Here is a 21,470-nt window from a genome sequence, read left to right as displayed (position 1 = left end):
TCCATCTTTCATAACTACGCACTTCAGCTTTTGCTCTCTACTGTGCTAAGATGTAATTTCGCTGGCTTGCTTTCTATCCCAACAATATCAAAAATGTAAATCTTCTGTGGAAAGGCACGACTAGAGTGCCAAGTGATTGTGGCCACAAATATCAATTGGAAATAAAAATGGAATTAAAACTGCCTCGACTGCCAAGTTCTTTAAATACTACGCAATCAAAATTCTTCTTCAATATAGATCTAATCACGCATCTACAGTGTTCCGTCTTTTCCTTTTCCTTTGCTCTTATTATGACATATATATATATATATAAATATATATATATATATATATATATATATATATATATATATATATATATATATATTGCAATAGAAATTTAAAAGGACTGCAGATATTGATTGAAGAAGAAGAAATTTCGGATACCACACGTTTTTCGGATTAAGACATGGTCAGGCTTACTTTCAGAACAGAGATAACTCGATTATCTTTAAATACATAATTTTTCCTAAATATGCCGTTTTCATTGTATTTCGAATCGTTGCAAAAAGCCTAACCTTGTTTATCTACTGATCTTGAGGCGCACTAAAACGTTTTATGTAAAAGAAATCGTGGTACCTAGAATATGTTATTAGATTAAGATTTAAAATCTATTCAGGGAAAAACTAAAGTTAAAAGGTTTAACTTCTAAATAGATAAAATGCTTTCAGTGTAAAACTATCTTATTTTTTATCATATAAGCTTCTAATCACTTTATGTGTATTGGTATCTGCATCTTAATTGAGAAAAAACATCCTGTGCCGCATAAAAGATGTGCCAACTACCTATAGCCATTAACGCGTCAGTAATAAAATTGACACATTGGCGCTTTGTATGTCAGTTAATACTATCAATTTCATCATAATCTTACCTGTTCAGCATATTTAATCGTCTGTTCTTCTATGTTATTGATTTATATAGGATTCATTTTCATCTCAGCCTTCCGAATCAGTCTCTTTCACTGTTTGAACTTTTTTCCGACTTTTATACTCCCTTTGAAAGTGCATAACACCTAAACCACCCACTTATTAATATTTGAAACAAATAGGTTGAGTTAAATATATTCTTGACTTAACGACATACCACACTGGTCTATTTATTTTTATTTCATTTATTTATTATATTTATTGCTAATTGATTACTTTAAACTATCATGCTTTTAAAAAAATAGAAAACAAATATACTTTAACTGCTGTCAAGAACTTTTCCGTCTGCGGTAAACAAATACTTGGCATATTGTTACTGGAGTTATTCTTAGCCCAATGGTTCTCGCCCTGTTTGGCACCATATGCACCCCCTTTAACCACTGCCAGAAGATCGTTCTCTACCTTTCTTCCTAAACTCGAAAAATATGTATATACAGTGGAACCTCGAGATGCGAGTTTAATTTGTTCCAGCATTGAGCTCGTATAGCGTATTTCTTGTAATTAGAAACAAACTTCCCTATTGCTTCTCTATTGAAAATAATGGAAACACAGTTAATCCGTTCCACACCCCAAACATATCAATATAAAAATCAATTTTAATAATAAATAACATTGGGAAATAATATAACCGTAGTTTCCCTTTATAAAGAGTTCTGACTAGCGATAGGGATGTGAATTTTGAGTGGTAGACAAACAACGACTTGATTTTACAATCTCCACTTGCGTTGGCGCAAAACAAGAGGGTAAACTTATCTCTCACTGGCTTGTGGGCAGGAAAAGATTTCTCCTCTCACGTCTTCTCTTCTTACCTCTTAGGTATTTTCTTCCAAAAAAGACCAATTTTGTCACAATTAAACACTTGCTGGGGAAGAAACCCCTCACTAGTAATAACTTGTAGGAACCCTGGCCGAAATTTATCAGCAGCAGTTGTATCAGAGGTCGCAGCATCCCCATGTTGCACCACACTGTGAACACAGGCTCTCTTTTTAAATTTTTCGAACCATCCACGGCTTGCCTTAAATGCTATCTCATCTTAAGTCGATGTTTCTTGGAAGCAGGTCCAAGTACATATTCGTAGCGCAAATGGTAGCTTCCGACACCGAATAGCCTTTTAACTACTTCTCGTTAATCCACACCAACAACAGCTTCTCAGCATATTCTAGGAATTTTGGACCGTGCTTGGAAGTACCCGGTAACTCCTGTAGCCACATAAAGTTTCTTAATTTCCACTCTTACACCACGCTTTTGTTTATCTACGATTTCTTTCTTAATTTTACCACCCATGGCTTTATTCTTTTTCTTTGCAACGCTATCTAAGGCAACAGTCTTCTTGGGAGGCACTGTGAAATAATTATTTTTGTATTAAACGTAAAAAACAATTAACTCCCAAGCGCACAAACACGTAGATCAAAGAAAATTAGATTGATTTGAAGAGGCGGATCGGGAAACGCCCCGAGTAGAGGCGGATCGGGAAACGCGCCACTCATATCAACAGCCTGGCTAGCTGCTCGTTACTCGAATCAGTGCTCATATTTAGAGACGAATGTTTCGCTCATACCGTCCTCATATCTCGAATTTCTCCTATAGAGAGGTGCTCGTATCTCCAGGTTCCACAGTACATTTATTTACATTTAGATTACTTTTAAAGCGTTTCATAAATTAATGAACAAAATGTGTAGAAAATGCAGATAAATACCAAAACTTGAATAAAACTAGCTTTTAATATTCATAAACTAGAACCAAATAATTAACAGCTAATTAAAAGGCAGATTGTATTCCCCTCCTGGAGCTATGAAATTCTTTTCAGAGGAGAATCCCTGCGTTAGCCAATGCGATGTATTTAGCACGGTGATGGATATAACCGGATCTAGACGTGAAATGGTTAACAAATTGAAAATGCTTAGATTTGGATCTTACTAATCCAGAATCAGAATATTCGGTTTTTTTTATTAAACGAGAAGTTTTGCTGTAATAGGACATGAAATGCTACAAAAAAGTAATTAATATTAAATGAAACTATGATCGTAATCTTACTTTCACTGCTGGTACTGTTTTTCTTTCCTGAAGAGCCAGGACTTCGCTTAGAACGGGATTTTCCTGGTGAAATTTTTGAATGTCCATTGATTTCAGCTGCAAAAATAAAAGGAAGAGTTGAAATCTAAGTAAATAAATGCTATATTATTCACTCTTCATTGATGCTAATAGTAAGGAATTTAAAAATCCTTACAATTGTTTTGAAAATTTAGTATCGCGAATACACCTCAATTACCTTAAAGGTATAATTACTTAAAGGTATAATTATTAATTCTAAAATACTGTATTGTGAATAAAATTGAAATAACAACAAATTCAACTTCATCTTTTCCCTCCCCCCTGACCTCTCATATAATTATGGCTTACCTTGCCAAAGCACGAAAAGAGGATTTAAAAACTCTCGCTGCAGAACTGGGTTTCACCGTAAACGACACTATGCGAGTAATAGATCTTAAAGATCTTATTGTCAATTCTGACACTTATGATGAGGCTTTTACCAGGAATCTTCTGGAAACTTTAATCGAAACTAGACAAGAAAAACAACGTGAAAGCAACGATCTGGAGACACGTCAAAGAAAAGAACAAGAACTTTTATTAAAATTAGAACGTTTAAAATTAAACCTGGCAGCTGCTAGCTCAAACCCTAACTATGCCACCTTTGCTTCAAATGCAGCTATTGGAACAAATATTCAACACCTAATCCCTAAATTTACAGGAACTTCTGACATTGCAACCTACCTGAAAATTTTTGAAAGACAATGTGAGAAAGTTAATATAAAACAAATAGATTACATCACTCATCTCCTACCTCTTCTGCCTATAGACATTTCGCAAATTATTTTAAGAGAACCAAAAGACAAATTAGAAGATTATTCTTACATCAAGAAGATTCTGCTACAAAGATTCAAATTAAATGCTGAATCATTTCGAATTAAACTTACTACACACCAAAAACACCCTGGGTCCTTATGGAAAGATTTTGCTTACGAATTAAACAATTATCTCGAAGAGTGGCTCCATAGTCTCGATGTTACAGACTTTGAATCACTCTAAGACTTGGTCCTGACGGATCAGCTTAAAAGAAGAGTCAGTAGTGACGTTAAGGAGCATTTTATTGATACTTGGGGAAAAATAAAGAGTTCATCTGAATTAGTACAGAAATTGGATGATTATGAAGCTGTACGTGTTAAAAATACGAACTATAAAATTGAACTTCCTGGCAGGCGGAACTATTCTTACAAATCGACTAATCCATCCAAACACAAAGTGGAAAATCGAACAAGTGACATACAGGAAACTCATAAAACCTTTTTAAATCGTGGTCAGCAACAAACAGAAGGAACGCGACATCCTTTAACATGCTATGGGTGCGGAAAAACTGGTTTTATCAAGTCTAAATGTTCAGACTGTAACCCCCCAAAGACTTCAAATTCATCAAATTTTGGCACTATCCAAATCCGATCCTGTTTATCTTCCACTCGGACTGCTGTATTTCCAATTAGTATTGGTGGTGTTTCCGGTACAGCTTTCGCCGACACTGGTGCTAGTCACTCAATTGCAAGTGAATCCCTCTATCATATTCTGCAGAAACAAGATGCAGTATTTGAAAAGACAACACTAGAGGTGTCTTTCGCTGATGGTTTGGTATCTGAAAAAGAGGTACTTCGCACCGAACAAATCATTCTTCTCGAAGGCAGAGAGTTCAAAACTCCGCTCCTTGTGTTGTCTGATGCCAAAAATAACTCGACTCTGTTAGGGATTGACTTTCTTCATAAAGCTAAAATTGTTTTAAATCTTGCTGAAAATAGGTGGAACTTTTCTGATGAACCTCGAAGAAAATATAGCTTCGTGAAACCTCATCAATCCCAAGTACTGGAAAAAACCCCAGTTGTTGTAAACAACTGCCAACTACGAGAAAATGAAGGACAACAATTAACTACAGCCCAACGGCTTGCAACTGATGCATTGCTTAACAAATATCACACTGTCTTCAAAGTAGGAGGAGAAGCCACTAATCAAAAGCCATCTGGCTTACTTCAAATTCCAGTCTATGCTCAACGTTTTGAAACCTTGTCAATTGATCTTTTCGGTCCCCTTCCTGGAACACCGTCTGGTGAAAAATGGATTTTTATTGTGCAGGACTGTGCTACGAAGTGGACAGAACTATTTGCTTTAAAGGAAGCCACGGCCAGAGAATGTGCCACTATTCTTTTGGAGGAAGTTGCCCTTCGATTTGGGTTACCCAGGAAAATAATAAGTGATAATGGTACCCAGTTTGCTAGTGCTGTTATGCAACAACTATGCTATATCTTGAACATTAATCAAAGTCTTACTCCTGTCTATCACCCACAATTTAACCCAGTTGAAAGGAAGAATAGAGATCTGAAACCACGTTTAGCAATACTTGTTGGTAACGACCATCAATCATGGAAGGATAAACTGCCATTAATAAGGTTTGCTTTGAATACAGCCAAATGTGATTCAACTGGACATTCTGCTTCTTTTCTTCAATTTGCACGAGAGTTACGAACCTTAGATGATGTAAAGCAAGATATAAAAGCCGTAATTGAGAACGATAATTTTGTTCCCGAAATTACTCCATATTTGAAACGTTTTGCAAGAAATGTACAACAGGTACGAGAAAGAGTCGAAATGCATCAAGATAAGCAGAAACGATATGCTGACAAAAAACGAAGAGAAACACCGAAATTCGTTCCTGGAGATAAAGTTTGGGTCACCCTCCACCCAATCAGCAAAGGTCCACTGAAGAAAACTGCTAAATTCATGCCCAAGAGAGATGGTTCTTATGTGATAGTGACTACAAGATCTCCAACCACTTATGATATTGCCGATCCTCATGAATCAGACAAAATTCTCGGCAAGTATCATGTTTCAGCCTTGAAACCATATCAAGATCGAAATAAGCAAAACTCAGCTCGTGTAATTCCAGTGGTTCCCTTAAAGAAAAGAGGACGCCCGAAACGTGTAATACCATCCGAATCTGCACCTGTTGCACAAGGTGCTGGTGACGCAAAATCTACTCCTCGTCAAACTGGAGCCCGTCCATCTGATTCTCCGCCCGCTGCACAAAGTAGACAAATGTCAGTTCCTGACTTCTTGCCGAGACGTCTACGAAGTCAGAGGGGGAAGATGTAACAGACCAATTTAAGTGTAATTGAACTATTTTATTCACGCCATGAACTCATGAACTGTAACCGAACTATTTTATTTAAACGCCATCTCGTGGCGATATGAAAAAACGTCAGTCGACCTCCAGCCGCCATGATGATAGCTTACTATGTTATGTTATTCTCAATGTTTGATGTTCCATTTCGTTTGTGTTTCATTTATATATATATTTCTTTTGTTTGTAACCGTTCCTGTGTGCTCTGTTAATAAATCCTTTTAAAGCTAGCCGGCATTAGTGTCTATTGAGGAACGGCTACATCACATTACTCAATTGTTAAAATGTTGTGATTGCAATGTTATTTAACAAATATTTTTATAATGTTATCTGATAAACCTTGAATATATTATAACAGGAATCAGAAACTGCTATGAGTTATGTAAAACTAAAGTGATAATAATTAAGTGTAGAATTTACGACGAAGAAGGTACAAATTAGAATGTCCATTTACACCTATGCAAGTTTATGAGATTTTCATGACCATTTACGAAAAAAAAATCTATGACATTTAAACGTAAATAAGCTTTATTTTTGCTGTTTTGGCTTTAATATTCCTTATGTGATGATGGTACACGCCTCTTATGCTATATAGTAAAGATAACTAAAAGCGTCCATGGAGAGTAAAGTATCCCTCAAAAGTACAGATTATCCTTCATCGTCAAACAAACTTGTTCCTTAAAATGAATGCAAAAATAGTTCGTCGCTTATTAAATCTGTGGTGTATGTAATTAGGTTTCACACCCCTTAATTTTAATTGGGTATTTATTGCTTACAGCTAATATATTTTACTATTTCTTACAGTCTGGCATTTGTTGGGTATGAAATATTTCCCCAGATACTTTTCTCTGATTTTCATTCAACTCTTTTCCCGGTTTCTATACAGAGAGACATCAATGAAGATGTATGGATGTATGTATGGATATAAATTGCTTCAGTGGAGCAAATTTCTATCGAGACTGCCAACTTCTTCCTGTTAATTGTCCTCTGCTGATAGATGACCGGATTTAGCAACCCTCTTTAATGGCAGTAAAATGCAGATCTTTTACACAGCCTCAGATTCTCCCCCTATTATCGCTTTCATCAGCAAGCTTTTCTTCCGCATTTAAATGCCAGCAGACGAGTATTGCTTCAACAACTAATAAATGTAAGAGTGTATGAATTAAATACGTAATAGCGTTTTCTCTTTGCAAACTGAACTTAGGTTATTTGACATTCAAAAATTAGTATTAATGTATTCTCAAATTATATTTGAATAATGATTTCTGCATATTTCCATGAAGTTTAATTATAAAGATATATTTTGGTCTACAAACAAAGTTAAAAATTATTTTTCATTGAACGCATTCCAGAAAATTGGAGCTAATTTAACACATTAATTCATAACTCCTTTTTAAAATCAGTACTAAACAAACTACTCAAGCAATCCGAAATTTTATATAATTCAAACGGAAGTAATGTCGTTAAGTTTTCAGTGAATATTTAATAAACGTTCAGAACGCCCACTCTCGCCTATAGGAAAGGCAATTATGTCCGACTGATGTAATCCACTCGAACAAATGGAATTTCGTTGAATCCAGTCACTGATTATCTTTCAGCAAGGCAGCTGTCTGGCTCAATACAGCAAAAATAAATATCGAGAACATATCAATCAAAATTTGCCATACACACAATTCCTAGAATATTTCAATCAAAATTTACTCTATCAAAAAGATGAAGTGAACGTACAGAACAAGGAGACGGCCCAATGATGAGGCGACATATGCTGGATGTCGATTGGAACAGCAGAGATGGACATATATTTTGTGAAGTATTAAAAAATGTGGTGAATTTGCTTCTGTTTCAAGATAATAAAATTTGTTGGCTTAATTATTTTTAATGTTTGAAAAATTTCACAAGATTTTGAATAACCCTGAACTGTAAAAGAATGCTTATTTTGTCGCTTATTTACGAGGGTTGGAACTTTAATAGTGGCAACACAGCTGAAAAAACGCTACGCAACAAAACCAAAGAATATTGCGTATACCACACGTAAACTACATACCTACCTTAAATCTCAGCAAAAAGACTCGTCCTGCCTACGTCACGCGCATGCGGACTGACGCGAGGAACAAATCCTTGTATTAGCTCGCGGTCTAAAGTAAGTGTTGTCAGGATGTTTTCAAAACAAGAACAACGATGTTGGATAAAAATTGATTGTGCCAGAGGTCGTACAGCACAACAGTGTCATCAAGGGCTTCAAGAGGCTTGCGGGGAATCTGCATTGCCTTACAAAACCGTATCAAGATGGGTGAAAGGAAAACCGTATCAAGATGGGTGAAAGGGTTCAATGAAAGACGCCAAAACGTGGCAGACATGCTGCGGCCAGGTCGTCCGAGTGTCAGCGATGCAGACGTGCAAGCTGTTGCCGCAGTAATGGACAGTGATCACCACCAAACTATTCGTCAGCCAGACAAACAGGATTAGCGCATACGACTGTGCTGCACATTCTGAAGGAACGCCTGTCCATGAGAAAAATTGCTTCACGATGGGTTCCACATCAATTGACGGAAATGCAGAAATAGCTACGATACGATGCTGCCCGAACCCACCTGGAGCGCTATGAGCGCGAAGGAATGCTTTTTTATGCCGTATCATTACGCTGGATGAGACTTGGGCTCAATCATACCAGCCAGAACTGAAACGCCAATCAAACGAAAGGCGTCATCACGGGTCACCACGACGTTCGAAATCTCGTCAGAACCCCAGCAATGTGAAAGTTATGGTGATTCTCGTGTACGACTGTGATGGTGTCATCCTAACGCATACCGTTTTCCCACAGCAGACCGTCACTGTATTACTGCAGTACGAGCAGTATTACTGCTCATTTTTGGAGCACAATCTCGACCAGCTTTGAGAAAAAAACGGCGACACTTTCTGCAGAACGCTCCTCTCATTTTGCATGAGAATGCTCGGCCGCATGCAGCGCAAGCTGTGACTGATTTGTTCAAGCGATGGGGCTGGGAAGTGCTTTACCATCCACCATACTCCCTAGATCTAAGCCCTTGTGACTATGACTTAATTCCTAAGATGAAGGAACCACTTCTTGGCACTCGCTTCCAAACTGTTGCTGAGATTCTTGCGGCAGTAGACCGGTCCATTCAAACTATCAACAAAACAGGTGCTGCTACAGGTATTCTGCGACTTCCACATCGTTGGAAACGGGTTGTATACAATGCTGGCGACTATATTGAAGGACTGTAAAACATGGTGACATGAATCACTTTTGAATTCCTTGTAAATAAATAGTTGCCATTATTAAAGTTCCAACCCTCGTATATAGCTTATTTTGTCTATATTGTTATATCTAGTTTATATTTATTTCGAAGACAAAGATTTAAATAAAATATACATAATGAGACACATTCACATGGTGACATTGAGTATGAGATATAATTACTCGTTAATGACTCAGATGGTTTTGATAGTAGTATTTTGAAGTAGTCGTATTAGGCAAGGAAATTTCGATATCCATATTATGTTCTGACTTGTACTTTCGACTACTTACACTTTCGACTACTGTTTACTCGTAATACTGCACGCATTAAGTAAACGAAAACTGCTCATTTCCCTAACCGTCAAAGGGTTAATGGACCAGCACATGCAACCAAAGACTCGATTCAAAATTCGAATCCGAGGAGGGACAGAATTTATTTTCAGTTATTTTTTATTCCAAGTACCATAGCATCTGTACATCCTAGTTAATTGTAATTTGGGAATAAAGTTGCTAATGGGATCACGTAATTTTTTAAAGAAATGTCTTAAAATTTAAATGAACCTTATGAAACATTCTATATGTATATTATTTCATAAGGTGTGTATTTACCTAAAAATAACTGAAGAGAAAATTCCTTACAATAGTTTTCTCTCTTATTATGCAATAGGACTAAATCTGGAAGTGTGATACTCTTTTCACGTTTAAAGTTTTAAATGCATTTGAAAACCAATTCTTACAGATATACAAAGATGATCTAAGCTTCTAATGTTTATCAGATGTGCTCTATTTTAAAAGGAAGCAGGTAAAAATAACACTGGATGTCAACATGCACTTCAAACCGCCTGACCGAATATATAAATATATATGGGTCAAGGAAACAGAACAAACATAACTTGTTACTGAAAATGCATACAATGTCCAGACGATTTGCTTTAAATTCTTTGTATTCCATTTCCCTGAATTCTACTCATTTCCTACAACCAGAAACATATTACTCTAAAATTTGAAATCGCAATGCCTCATTTTAAACTCATTCCTAATATTAACTTAATTTATAATAAATATGTTCCTTAAAGGATAGATTAATGTGAATAAATCTGAATGAAGTAAAGACTGATATGGCTAAAAATGTGCAAGAAAAGCATGTCTAAAGTAAATTCTACTTTTACTATTTCTTCTTGTTAGACATTTTGCTATATGGTTTGCGAAACGTAATGTTGTCTCCAAATTATCTGTATTGACTTGACTTTTAAAATTAGTTTAACAGGTTTATTATTTTCTTCTTATCAGTAAACTTGCCATTTCGATATAAGATGACATTGTCTGCCAGCATCTCTTATACTGGTAAAATTTTATAGGAATGAACTTAATTTGCAAAGAAGTATTAAACGCAGTTAAGAGAGCATATAAAATTTTGTACAATGGGAGTGTTTTCAAACAAGAATTTCCCGAAATTATGCACCAAAATGCCTTTAGTATTTGACAAATTAAATGGTTTCTCACAAATTTAATTTTTTTTTCTGAAAAATATACTTTTATCCAACGTACGAAGACTATATTGACATAAAACGTTCAATGGAACTTCACTATTCAAAGTAAACTCCTGTTTGTTTCCTTCAAACAGTGGAAAAACAACTTTAAAGAAAAAATAAAAGTATAACATTTTCTATTAAAAGTATCAATTCATTTATCAAGAACTACATATTAACTATTAATTTTTCGTTACCTTCAAAGTGGAATAGGGGCAACATTGTAACCATATTTTAAATTCATTAATTGGGTAAGTCAGAAAAAGCAAAAACCGAAACCTTACAGAAATTTGTACTTAGATAATCGATAATGGAACTCAGTTGAGGATTTCTTTGATAGTTTATTTCAGAGTCACTAAGCAGTATTTTAGTAATGAAATCCAAATTAATAATAATCTGCATTAGTTATTTGACTTAAAATTATTTCTGACTTTCGCTTCCCGATTAAAACTACTTACTGCATTGAAATAATAAAAACGTAACTCCTAAGTGATCCAATGAATGAAGTACTCTGTGGTTATGTCAAATTAATTACATTTAAATACAGTGGAAGATCCATTACTAATTCAAAACTTCCCCTTAGAAAGTCCTCCACGAAGACACCCCTCCCCTTAAACATATAGCTCTCTTGTGTTTTGCCGTAATCAAATAAATCAAACCAAACTTTAAAAAATAATGATAACGTTTCAGTCATCAAGTTTCATATATAATGTAACTTGTAAATCAATCTTTTAAACGAAAAGAGTTCGGTATTTTTAAACGGTGAGATTATTTACCTTATTTTTATTTTTATCAAGCTGAATTCAGGTTTTCCCTGTATATTGAAGAGTCATGCAGCAAAATTCCTTATGCAGAATTTCTAAATTCGTACTTTCTCGGCCTTCTGAATCATTAGTTACTGTTAAGCAGAAATGAGTAAATAAAATTGACTTTAAATAAAATTGTAATTTATTTCATAAACTCAATCTATATTTTTATCTATAGTTCAGAGAAATTCCAGATTTTTATTATTATTTAATATTTAAAAAAAATTACTTATGAAATAAAATGCGTCTTCAACATACATTTTTTTCATTACGGTACTTAATTTAATATTTTCATGCAACAATCTACTACTGTTTAAGAAAACGATATTTAACCAAATGGAAAGAAATGTGCATTCATTAGCATTTTTAATTGTTAATATAATTCAACCTAAAATCTTATTAAAGGTCCCCTTAGAATAGCAATTTTCTAGTTTAACTATGCAAATAAAATTTAATTTTCTTGATTTTTAATTTTTATTCCTCATTTCCTTGCTACTGGCCTAATTTTTATTACAATTTCTGTTTCGACTTCTTTAATATATTTGAGTAATTATCTATGAAATTGAATTTTATATTGAAAGCATGTATTTTTCTTCTATTTCAATTTCGGGTAAATTTAACTCTGGATCGTACTAATTTAAGAAACATATTGCTCATTTATCATTCGGATATATCGATTTGCAATGTATACAACAAGTAATTTGTTTTCAGTGATTATTCTTTAATATTGTAGAGTTTATGGATGTTTTTAAGATTATCCCTTCATTTTGCTTACTTACATGAAATGCGCTTTATTTTCGCACCTTTCTGGTCAACAGACCTAGTTCTGATTTTTTCGTTCTTGCAGAAAAAAGTCCCATTGGAACTAGGTCAAGATTTTCGCCGTATGTTTTCTACCGATATTGATTTGTTAATAGTTAGAAAATTTAAGACTATTATGTTCGGTATCTATTTTTAAAACGTATCTCTTTTCAGAGATTATGTAGCAATGGTAATCGAATGCGTCATTTTTTTCAGAACAGTTAATTTGTTTTTATGGTGAATTTAAATTTTCTTTTAGCTCAAAAATATTAAATCGAAAATCATTATTATTATTAATTAAATTATCAAAACTAGTATCATTATACCATCAAAACAGTATAAATCGTACAAAAACATTTAAAATATTATCCTATCTATCTATCTGTCTATTTCTTTCTGAATGCACACATGCACATATATAATGAAGATAAGATAGACGGGTATTGTAATTAAATTCTTTAGTTAGTTAAATAGCTATTTTGTATCATTAGAACAACCATATTCTAAATTTCCTTTCCGCTAATTAATTTATAAGGTACATTCTCTCTCCTTCCATCATGCCTTCGTGGTGTAATGAAGTACACACGGCACGTATTCGAGAGCTCCAGGTTCGAGTCCCGGCGAAGGCACTGCACATTTTTTTCTCCTGCTTCAAAATAACCTAATGTTTCTATAAATGGCGCTCGAACTAGGTGGACGATAATTCGTCACCACCAAATTTGGCAAGTGGGTCTCCTAATCCCCAATCGCTGTTTAAAAGGGGGTATTTTCTCCCTCCTTACAGCATACCTTCGTGGTGTAACGGTAGCACAGGCTGCGCTTATTCGAGAGTTCCAAGTTCGAGTCCCAGCGAGGGCACTGCAAATTTTACCCCTCTCCTACTTCAAATAAATGTCTCTACAAATTAAAGAACTAATTCTTGACATTAGAACATTTTTGTCTAAAATTTTCCTCATTCACTTCAAATTACTTTTCATTGTGCTGCCTTATCATCCGCTCAGGTAGGATAATTGCTTATTCCAGAAGCTATACTTATTACTCCGCGTGTAATGTTTTTAAATTTATAAGTTAAAACTATGTATTTCTTCAGTACGCAGATTTGGTTTAAATATTTAATTTGAGCTAATCACACAAAAATTATCTGTCTAAAAGCAATCTTAATTTTAGTCTCCCATCCAGGTGCAGTTATTACGTTCGGCTTAATGTCTTCAATTTATTTAAGAAGACGAAATCTCTGCATATCATCTTGAGAGAAAACTCTGCATTACTTAATACACTGTAATACTATAAATATTTGATTTAAGAAAAACACACAAGGGCTATCTGTTGAAAATGCATCTTAATGTTGACAGACAGTTCTCCGGGGAATGGAACCTGAACATCTTGTTTTACCACCAGTGTCCCCAGAGGTTTTACAGCTGAGCACAGTTTTGTCCTCCTTGCGTCACAGACTCTTCTGCCACAATTATCGATGTCTTATACGAGATTCGAACTTGGACTCAAAGCTGTAAGAAAAAATCACCCTGCTGTGCTTAATAAAGAAAGTTTTTAGAGGCAGTACTCATACTCACTTCTTAATAGTTCATACCTTTAACTTTTAATAATATGTCAACTGTAACTTATAATAACCTAACTGAAATAATTTATAATACAGCTGGTTTGTACATCAAACTGAATTTTAAGCAAAACTAGCTTTGAAGAAGTATAACTGTTCATTAAAGCTTCTAGATTTTAATGGATGTTGAAAAGCTTTAAGGAAATGAAATTTTTGGAAAGATTTTGGTGCAGCCTTTGCGGAGCTAAATTTAAAAGCATAGTTAAAGGCCAATAATGAGAAGTTGAGAGTTTTCAACAGATGGCGTTGCAATCGTTATTTATTTTTATTTTGTTCATGTCAGGTATATGTTAGCATCAAAGTGGTGCAGAATATATTTACTCATTGAAGAAGTAAGATAAATCTCATTTTCTCACGAAATGGCAGTTATCATAAATAGAAAAATCTTGGATTGGCAATACTTTTCTAGAAAATCAGAGACAATCCAGAATATAATGTAATCTGCAGTAAAATCTGATTTAAGAAACAAAAAACTAACATTTCTTTAATTAAGAAGACTCATCAGCAATGGATTTAGTTATTACAATTAGATCTCGAAATTTGTTTATATAGTAACTAAACATAACCGATGTAGCCCTTCCCTTCAAAATAAAAAATATATATACTTTAAATCTTATGCAACTAATGTGGAATTTAATTTTTAAGATCATGTCAAAATAAAGGGAAAGGTATTTAGTAGATCATTATGTCATTATTAAACACGTAAATAGATAGTATTAAGATGGAATGCAAAGTGTTTATTAAATTACAGACAATTCCAAATGACTACAATTCAGTTCCAGACACTGAAAGTTCAATTGAAGTCTTAGAAATTTGTTTGCAACAACATACACAATAGACAAAATGGTCACTTCTCATACAAAGGTAATCTATCAAGAATTCAGAAAGAAGCTTCAGGAAAAGAATGTTCCACTTCTTTTTCGTGCAGCTATTTTTGTCTGTATTCAATAGGTAACCCTTAACGGCCATTGAACCATAGGTTACCATGGAAACTTGAAACTAAGCTCACCATCAGGTAGTAAATCTGATGCTAAGGTGCATCATTTAATCTTGGAATTAGTGACACCCTAAGTACTGCCGTTATGTATTTCTTTGGGTGATCAGGAAAAATTAGTTTAGGAGGCAGTTTCGGATACTGTTTCTAAGAGGAGAGCAATTAATGGTATCCATGGAGATTTCTGAAGTTAATGATATTTTAATGGATACACAGTAAAAAGTTATGGAAAAGTTTACTACTTCCGTTAATCATTCATGGAACTTTTCATCATTATAAAGCTTGGATGCTGGAGCTTTTTGTTCATTTAACTTGAAAAGGAAGATATTTTATCTGTTTTCTTTGTATGTTAGTGATTATCTTTTCTTTGTTTTCATTTCTATGCTTTCAAGAAAATTTAAACAAGCAAAATGGAAGGTTTTTTATTTTTCTCCGAAGCATTCGAAAGCTGTTTTCCTTAAATGCAATGCTTATTAAAAGGTAACTCTCTAGGCTATGCTATTTCAAAAGAGGATATTGAGAATGATTCGGAAGGAGTCTCAAATGCTCATTTAATTTCGTAATAAAGATAATTTGGAAATTTTTAGAAACAAATGGAGTCTTGAAAATATAGCAAAATCCATAATTAATAAAAAAATGGCAACTTCAGATGCTTCAGAATTCACATGCTGTGCGTTTTAGTTTTAGGCCGTTCATATTTAGCCGGTTCTTTTCAAAAGGTTAAATACACAAGAAAATATCTTTACACGAGTTTGACATGTGCGATAACCAATTAGAGCAACAGGTAAGATAATATATTGTTACGAAATGCCCAGCCGCGGTATGCTTCTCTGCAAAGTGGGTTTAGGGTTGTCAGAAAGTGGCAGGGAAAGGCAGGATTACCAGATTTGGTGCGAAATCTCCCATTTGGTGACAAATTGGCCGATATACCATAGACGGAGCGAGAATATTCTAGAACGCATTCTTAGCGGTATTCCTCGGGAATGTTCTCGAAGATAGGTTAAAAGCTATATATGCCCTGCTTGTACGCGGAGAGGTTTCTGATTGTTTCAGCGTGTTTATTGTAAGTTTGCGACGACAGTAAACGCGTGTTTGGAACTGTCCTGTGCAATACTGACGAATATATTGAGTTCTGATTCTTCTTCAAGTGTTGTCATAAATCGCTCCAAATCCACGAACCCGTAGAAAGCAGCAATACTGCAAAATTATACCATATGCAACTTTGGGGTGGGGCCAGAACTTTCTGGTGAGCAATTATAATTAAAATAACATTGGAATGGTTCTTCGGCTAATTCTGGATACAGAAAAGCAAGGATTTTTTATGGAAGAGACATTTCAATTGATTTTACTGTTTCTCCTCCTGACGAAGTAGCACTGATTGAATTCCTCTTCTTTTCATATTCTTTAAATTTCACTGACTTTTTGAATTAGGGTATTACTTGAAGTATTTTAGTTTTTAACATTTATTAAATTCTGTTTTACATTTTTAAGATATTATGAAATTTATTACTCATGAATTTAATTTTTTGGTCTTTGAGAAAATAGGGTATATATATCAGCATATAAATAACTCTATTAGAATTATACACACTAAGAGTATGGAATTTGGACAAAGAAGAGAATAATTATTCGAGGACATTTGTCGACACTGACATTATCAAATTTTTATCGATATTTTATCGAAATTCGGGTACTTTTCTGATTGAGTCACTATGTGTATTATAAATCCATGGAATTTTTTTAGTTCTCTCTATCGCACTAAAACTATGTGCTAAAAGTAAATATAGAACTCAAGTTTGAGAGTTCAAATCCGTCATTATTGTGAGTTCGTTAGCACGTGTTGACTTATTTTCAGATAAAACTTTCGAGTTCGTGAAATGGCAGTATTTGGTGTAGCGAGTAAAAAGGTGACAAAGGCGTTAAAATTTATCCGCTACTAGGATATAGGAATCACCAACCATTCATTTGCCAAATGCAACAACCTTGGTCTTACTTTGCGTTATGAATTTTCTATAACGCCAAGTAAGTGACTTGATGTAGCGAGGAATGACCGTACAAAATAGTAACGCTATTTCCTCTTCAATCCAACGACAGGTGTTTTTCAGGGATGTTTGACGGTCGCGTCTTGCACTAGTCTGACTGTTCGCGTGTTGAATGGGTTTTCAAAAACTTGGACGAAAAAAAAAAAAAAAAAAAAAAAAACAACTCGTGGCTTCTTTAGCGCAGTTTTCCGTGGAATGCGATGTTGTTGTCGCTGTCGTTTCCATATTACATGGAAGAATGATTGCCAGAGTCTTCTCCAAAAGAGAGGTTAGACTTCTAGTTTCCACCCCAATTGTGAGGTAGAGTACCTCGGCGGGTGATCCGGAAGTCCTCTACCTCTCTCCCTTTCCACCATACCACAGGAGAGGACTTTCAGCTCGCTTCATATTTAAAGTGCCTCCATGCCGCACAGACACTGTACATTTACAAACATCCTTCCTTCTTCGGGATTCGAACCCGGGCCCGTCGGTACTGCAGTAGGCTCCCCTAATTACTGAACTGTCTGAGAGACACGGAAAGCGATTTTTCATATTTATGACGAACTTCTTCTTATAATTAGTTCAGTTTTAAATGAAACACGATTTTCAAGCAGTACATCAGTCTAACACTCAGTTTAATCCTTTAAAGACAAACCATCGATATACATTGCATTAGTGACTGTGGTCGTTACGCTCTGCGCCAGGCAGCGAACCGAATTTTCTCTCGAAACATCCGACGATGTTAAGATATACTTGATGATATATTCTGACGGAAAAATCTTAGTATCATCAAAAATTTTTCATTAAACTAATCGTAATATTTCATGCTTTGAGCGAGTAATAAATTTGCGATTTTTTTCAAAATATTAAATTTATTTTTTCAAAACGTTTGTGACTAATCTGTGTAGTTAAATAAAGTTTAAATCTAGAAAATAATGTATTTAATTGCATATATTTTCATATAAAGAAAAACAACTTAGTGTGCATTCTGTCTGAAGAAAAGTGTTAAAGGGGAAAAGTTAAACTAAAATATACATATGAATAGGTGTACTCATATTTTTTGCATTTTTCATTTAAAAAAAGCCAGATATATATACATAGCGATTTGTTTCGTTCGTATTCCTTTTACTTACACAATGGATTTTGGTACCTATTCATACCACCTGCATTTCTATTATAAATCAGAAATTCCTGAACCATACTGAGAATGTTAGACGGAAAAATGCATTAGCGGTAGAAAAATGCGAATGCGTTCGGTAAATTAAATGCATAAGAGAAAATAGCTATTGTATTAGAGAAAAGCTAAACAATCGTTGATACTAGCGATAGGCAGTCATAATCTTTATATATATAAGCGGCTAAAGTATGTGTCGCCGATAGTTTATTGTTGCCACTCGGAAAAATGAGCGTGGAAATTAACGTTTCCGCAGATTTTAATTAATATTTCAACCGATCAAAGTCGTACGAAGATGAGAACGGAATGGATGGAACCGAGAATTTTTTGGAATCCGAGGATACGCGTCTCGAATTTCAACTCGGCGCCGTTGCGTAGATATTCGAGAAAAAAGAATTTGGCACGTAGCCAAATCCCTCTAATAGGGAAAACCGAAGAAAGAAAGTGGAAAATGTAGGGAAAATAATTTTTTAATTAATATCTCGGCTAATTAAAGTCCCAAGAAGACGCGAATGGTCAAAATGGCGTGCCACGGACCTGCGAAATCCAACAGTGTGCATCGCTAAGCCCGACAGCCCGCAGTTTCGGAGGACATGATGTTACTTCATATATATATGCGGCTTATTCTAGTATTTTCATAAATTGCGAAGACTCTGGTCATTTCGAGTTAGTTCAGTTTTAACAGTCAAGATATTTAATTAAAGTATTTATAAACGATACTTCAAATTTCATATCCTGTAATTTTAACAGAACTGAGATTGAGGACTATAAAGAATGCGAGGTTTCTGAACGCAGTCTCTCATTACCCTAAGAACTACATATACATCGTTTAAATTCTGTTATCTGTTTGAAAAACTGTGCTAGTTTAAGTAAATTGAGCCTGACGAGGAATGATTGCTTCATACAGATCGTGATATCGAATAAAGCTTTGAAATATTCATTTGGTAAAGAAATTTCATAACCAGTTGAAAACGCCGAATATTATTTAAATATTTGATCTTTTAATAAAATTGTAGACATTAATTTAAAAATTTAAACATTTGATTATGCTCGTCAAACTTCGTAAATACATCTTGTGTTAAATATTTCTTAACATTCCATAAAAATGAAAATTCTAACCACATTTTTCAAATCATAGCATATGCTATATAACTCTTCGAATGGGAAAATAATGTCTTCCAAAGAAGTAAACGATTGTTCACTTCTTTATCGATAGACGAAAAGATGCACCTCAGTTCAGTTCACACCATCTGACGCTTTTACATAATTGATACTGATTAAATAGAACTGAGAGCACATTTGTTCTGTTGCTCTTTGAAGACACGAGCGTGTACTGAATAGAAGTCACAATTCAAATTAAGCTCTAATGAACGGAACATTAACCTAGATTAGATATTTCATTACAATCCATGGCAATGACTTTTTATTATTAAGCCATCTACAGTTACAAGCTTAGAAGTTACCTAATAAGAGGACCACATACATTACCCTGCAAATCAGCACGGAGAATCGAAACTGGATCAGTTGGTCATGCGTTTTCCAAATGGTTAAGTCAGATGAAGTAAATAAAGTCTAACTAATTGAATTACATGAGCTTCAATGTTCTAAATAAATGAAGGATTTAAATATGCACTTGAAATAGTTTTGAAAAGAGAATTTTTTTTAATTCAGTTATCACTCATATTATTGGGTGCACACTGCGTGCATTAAGGTCACTTGCAGTTTAATTCCAAGGTTGGATTGAATTATTTTTCTAGCATCAATTCTTTAACAGTTCGAGTTTTAATTTTTATCACTTCCTTGTATAGAACTCAGTAATATTTTTTATCTAAGGAAGAGGCATTTTAACATCGAATTGAAAGGGAAAAAATCTTTTTTGATCGAAATGCGAAGTAGTTATTTTTTACACTGCATAATCCTTTTGATTTACCTTATATAATACGATATATAATACGATATTTAAAACAATAAATGTTTTCCTCTATTTTGATAGTTTTCAGTTACACTTAGATAGTTTAAGTTACACTTAGTAACTGAAAACTATCTATTTGTAGTTAACAGTTACACTTAGTGATATTAATAAACAACATGTCTAAAGCTCTGATTGCATTTTGCCTCTACACTGTAGTTTTGTAAGTCATTTAACTACACGCCATCAACTGCATGCGAAAATAAAGCAAAATTATGGTAATAAAACTTTTCAGCAACATATTACAGTGGAATATAAGTTGTGTTCATTTTCATTACAAAATTTTAAAAGTTTTGATCGTAATCAATAACTAATATTTTGGTTAGAGGCAGAAATATTTATATTGTTACGAAATGCCCAGCAGCGATAAGATAGCTTCTCCGCAAAATGGATTTAGTAGGTTTCCGCAAAGTGTCAAGGAAAGGCAGAGTTGGCTCGAAATCGCCCATTTGGCGATAAAATTGGAGATATGCCATAGACGAAGCGAGAGCATTCTAGAACGAATTCTTATCGGTTTACCCGAAAATGCTCTCGAAGGCACATTAAAAGCTATTATACCCTGCCCGTACGCGCGGTAGCAGTGTCTAGAATATGTTGAGTTCAGCAGTAGTGTCTTGAGTTCAGAGAGCTACAGAACCGAGTCCAGAGCTGTACTTTAGTGCTTTGCCGTGAAACTCTCTTCACTGTTGTAGCCTGAAGGCTGCGTTGCTGATTGTTTCAGCGTGTTTAACGTAGTTTTCGACGACTGTATACATACATCCCCTGTGTAATACTGACCAATAAATTGTGTTTTGTTTCTTAATCAAGAGTTGTCATCAATGGAACTCTTCACAAAGTAAGTGTAGCAATTTATGATACTGTTTAACTATTTAAGTTGATATTTTCTGGATCAGACTGTAATTTGTTTCAGATCCTAGTCATAAGTAATTAAGTTACATGCCTCAGATATATGATCTTGCTAAGTTATTCGGATTTAAATTGCTATATTTTTATTTCCTGTCATTTAAATAAATAATAATTGAGATTATATAACATTTTGTAGGCAAAGTGGAAAGTTTTTCGAATCAAAAAGAGGATACAATCTGAAATTCTTCGTTGCAAAATAACCGATAACTTTCAGAT

The 21,470-nt window shown here is 34.4% G+C and overlaps 1 protein-coding gene across 1 annotated transcript in view; it reads right to left on the bottom strand.

The window, feature by feature from the left end:
- LOC118198837 (ankyrin repeat and fibronectin type-III domain-containing protein 1-like) overlaps positions 1-21,470 on the bottom strand; it is a 1,134,269-nt gene that overhangs the window by 651,838 nt on the left and 460,961 nt on the right. Inside the window, exon 5 of the mRNA XM_085812822.1 lies at positions 3,000-3,095. Coding sequence (XP_085668948.1) covers positions 3,000-3,095 — 96 coding nt within the window. The remainder of the gene's footprint in view (positions 1-2,999; positions 3,096-21,470) is intronic.

Source organism: Stegodyphus dumicola, chromosome 3 (genome assembly GCF_044657685.1).
Source record: "Stegodyphus dumicola isolate Sdum_Otavi_A_Nest chromosome 3, ASM4465768v1".
Lineage (NCBI taxonomy): Eukaryota > Metazoa > Arthropoda > Arachnida > Araneae > Eresidae > Stegodyphus > Stegodyphus dumicola.
This window is presented reverse-complemented; position numbering and strand designations above follow the sequence as displayed.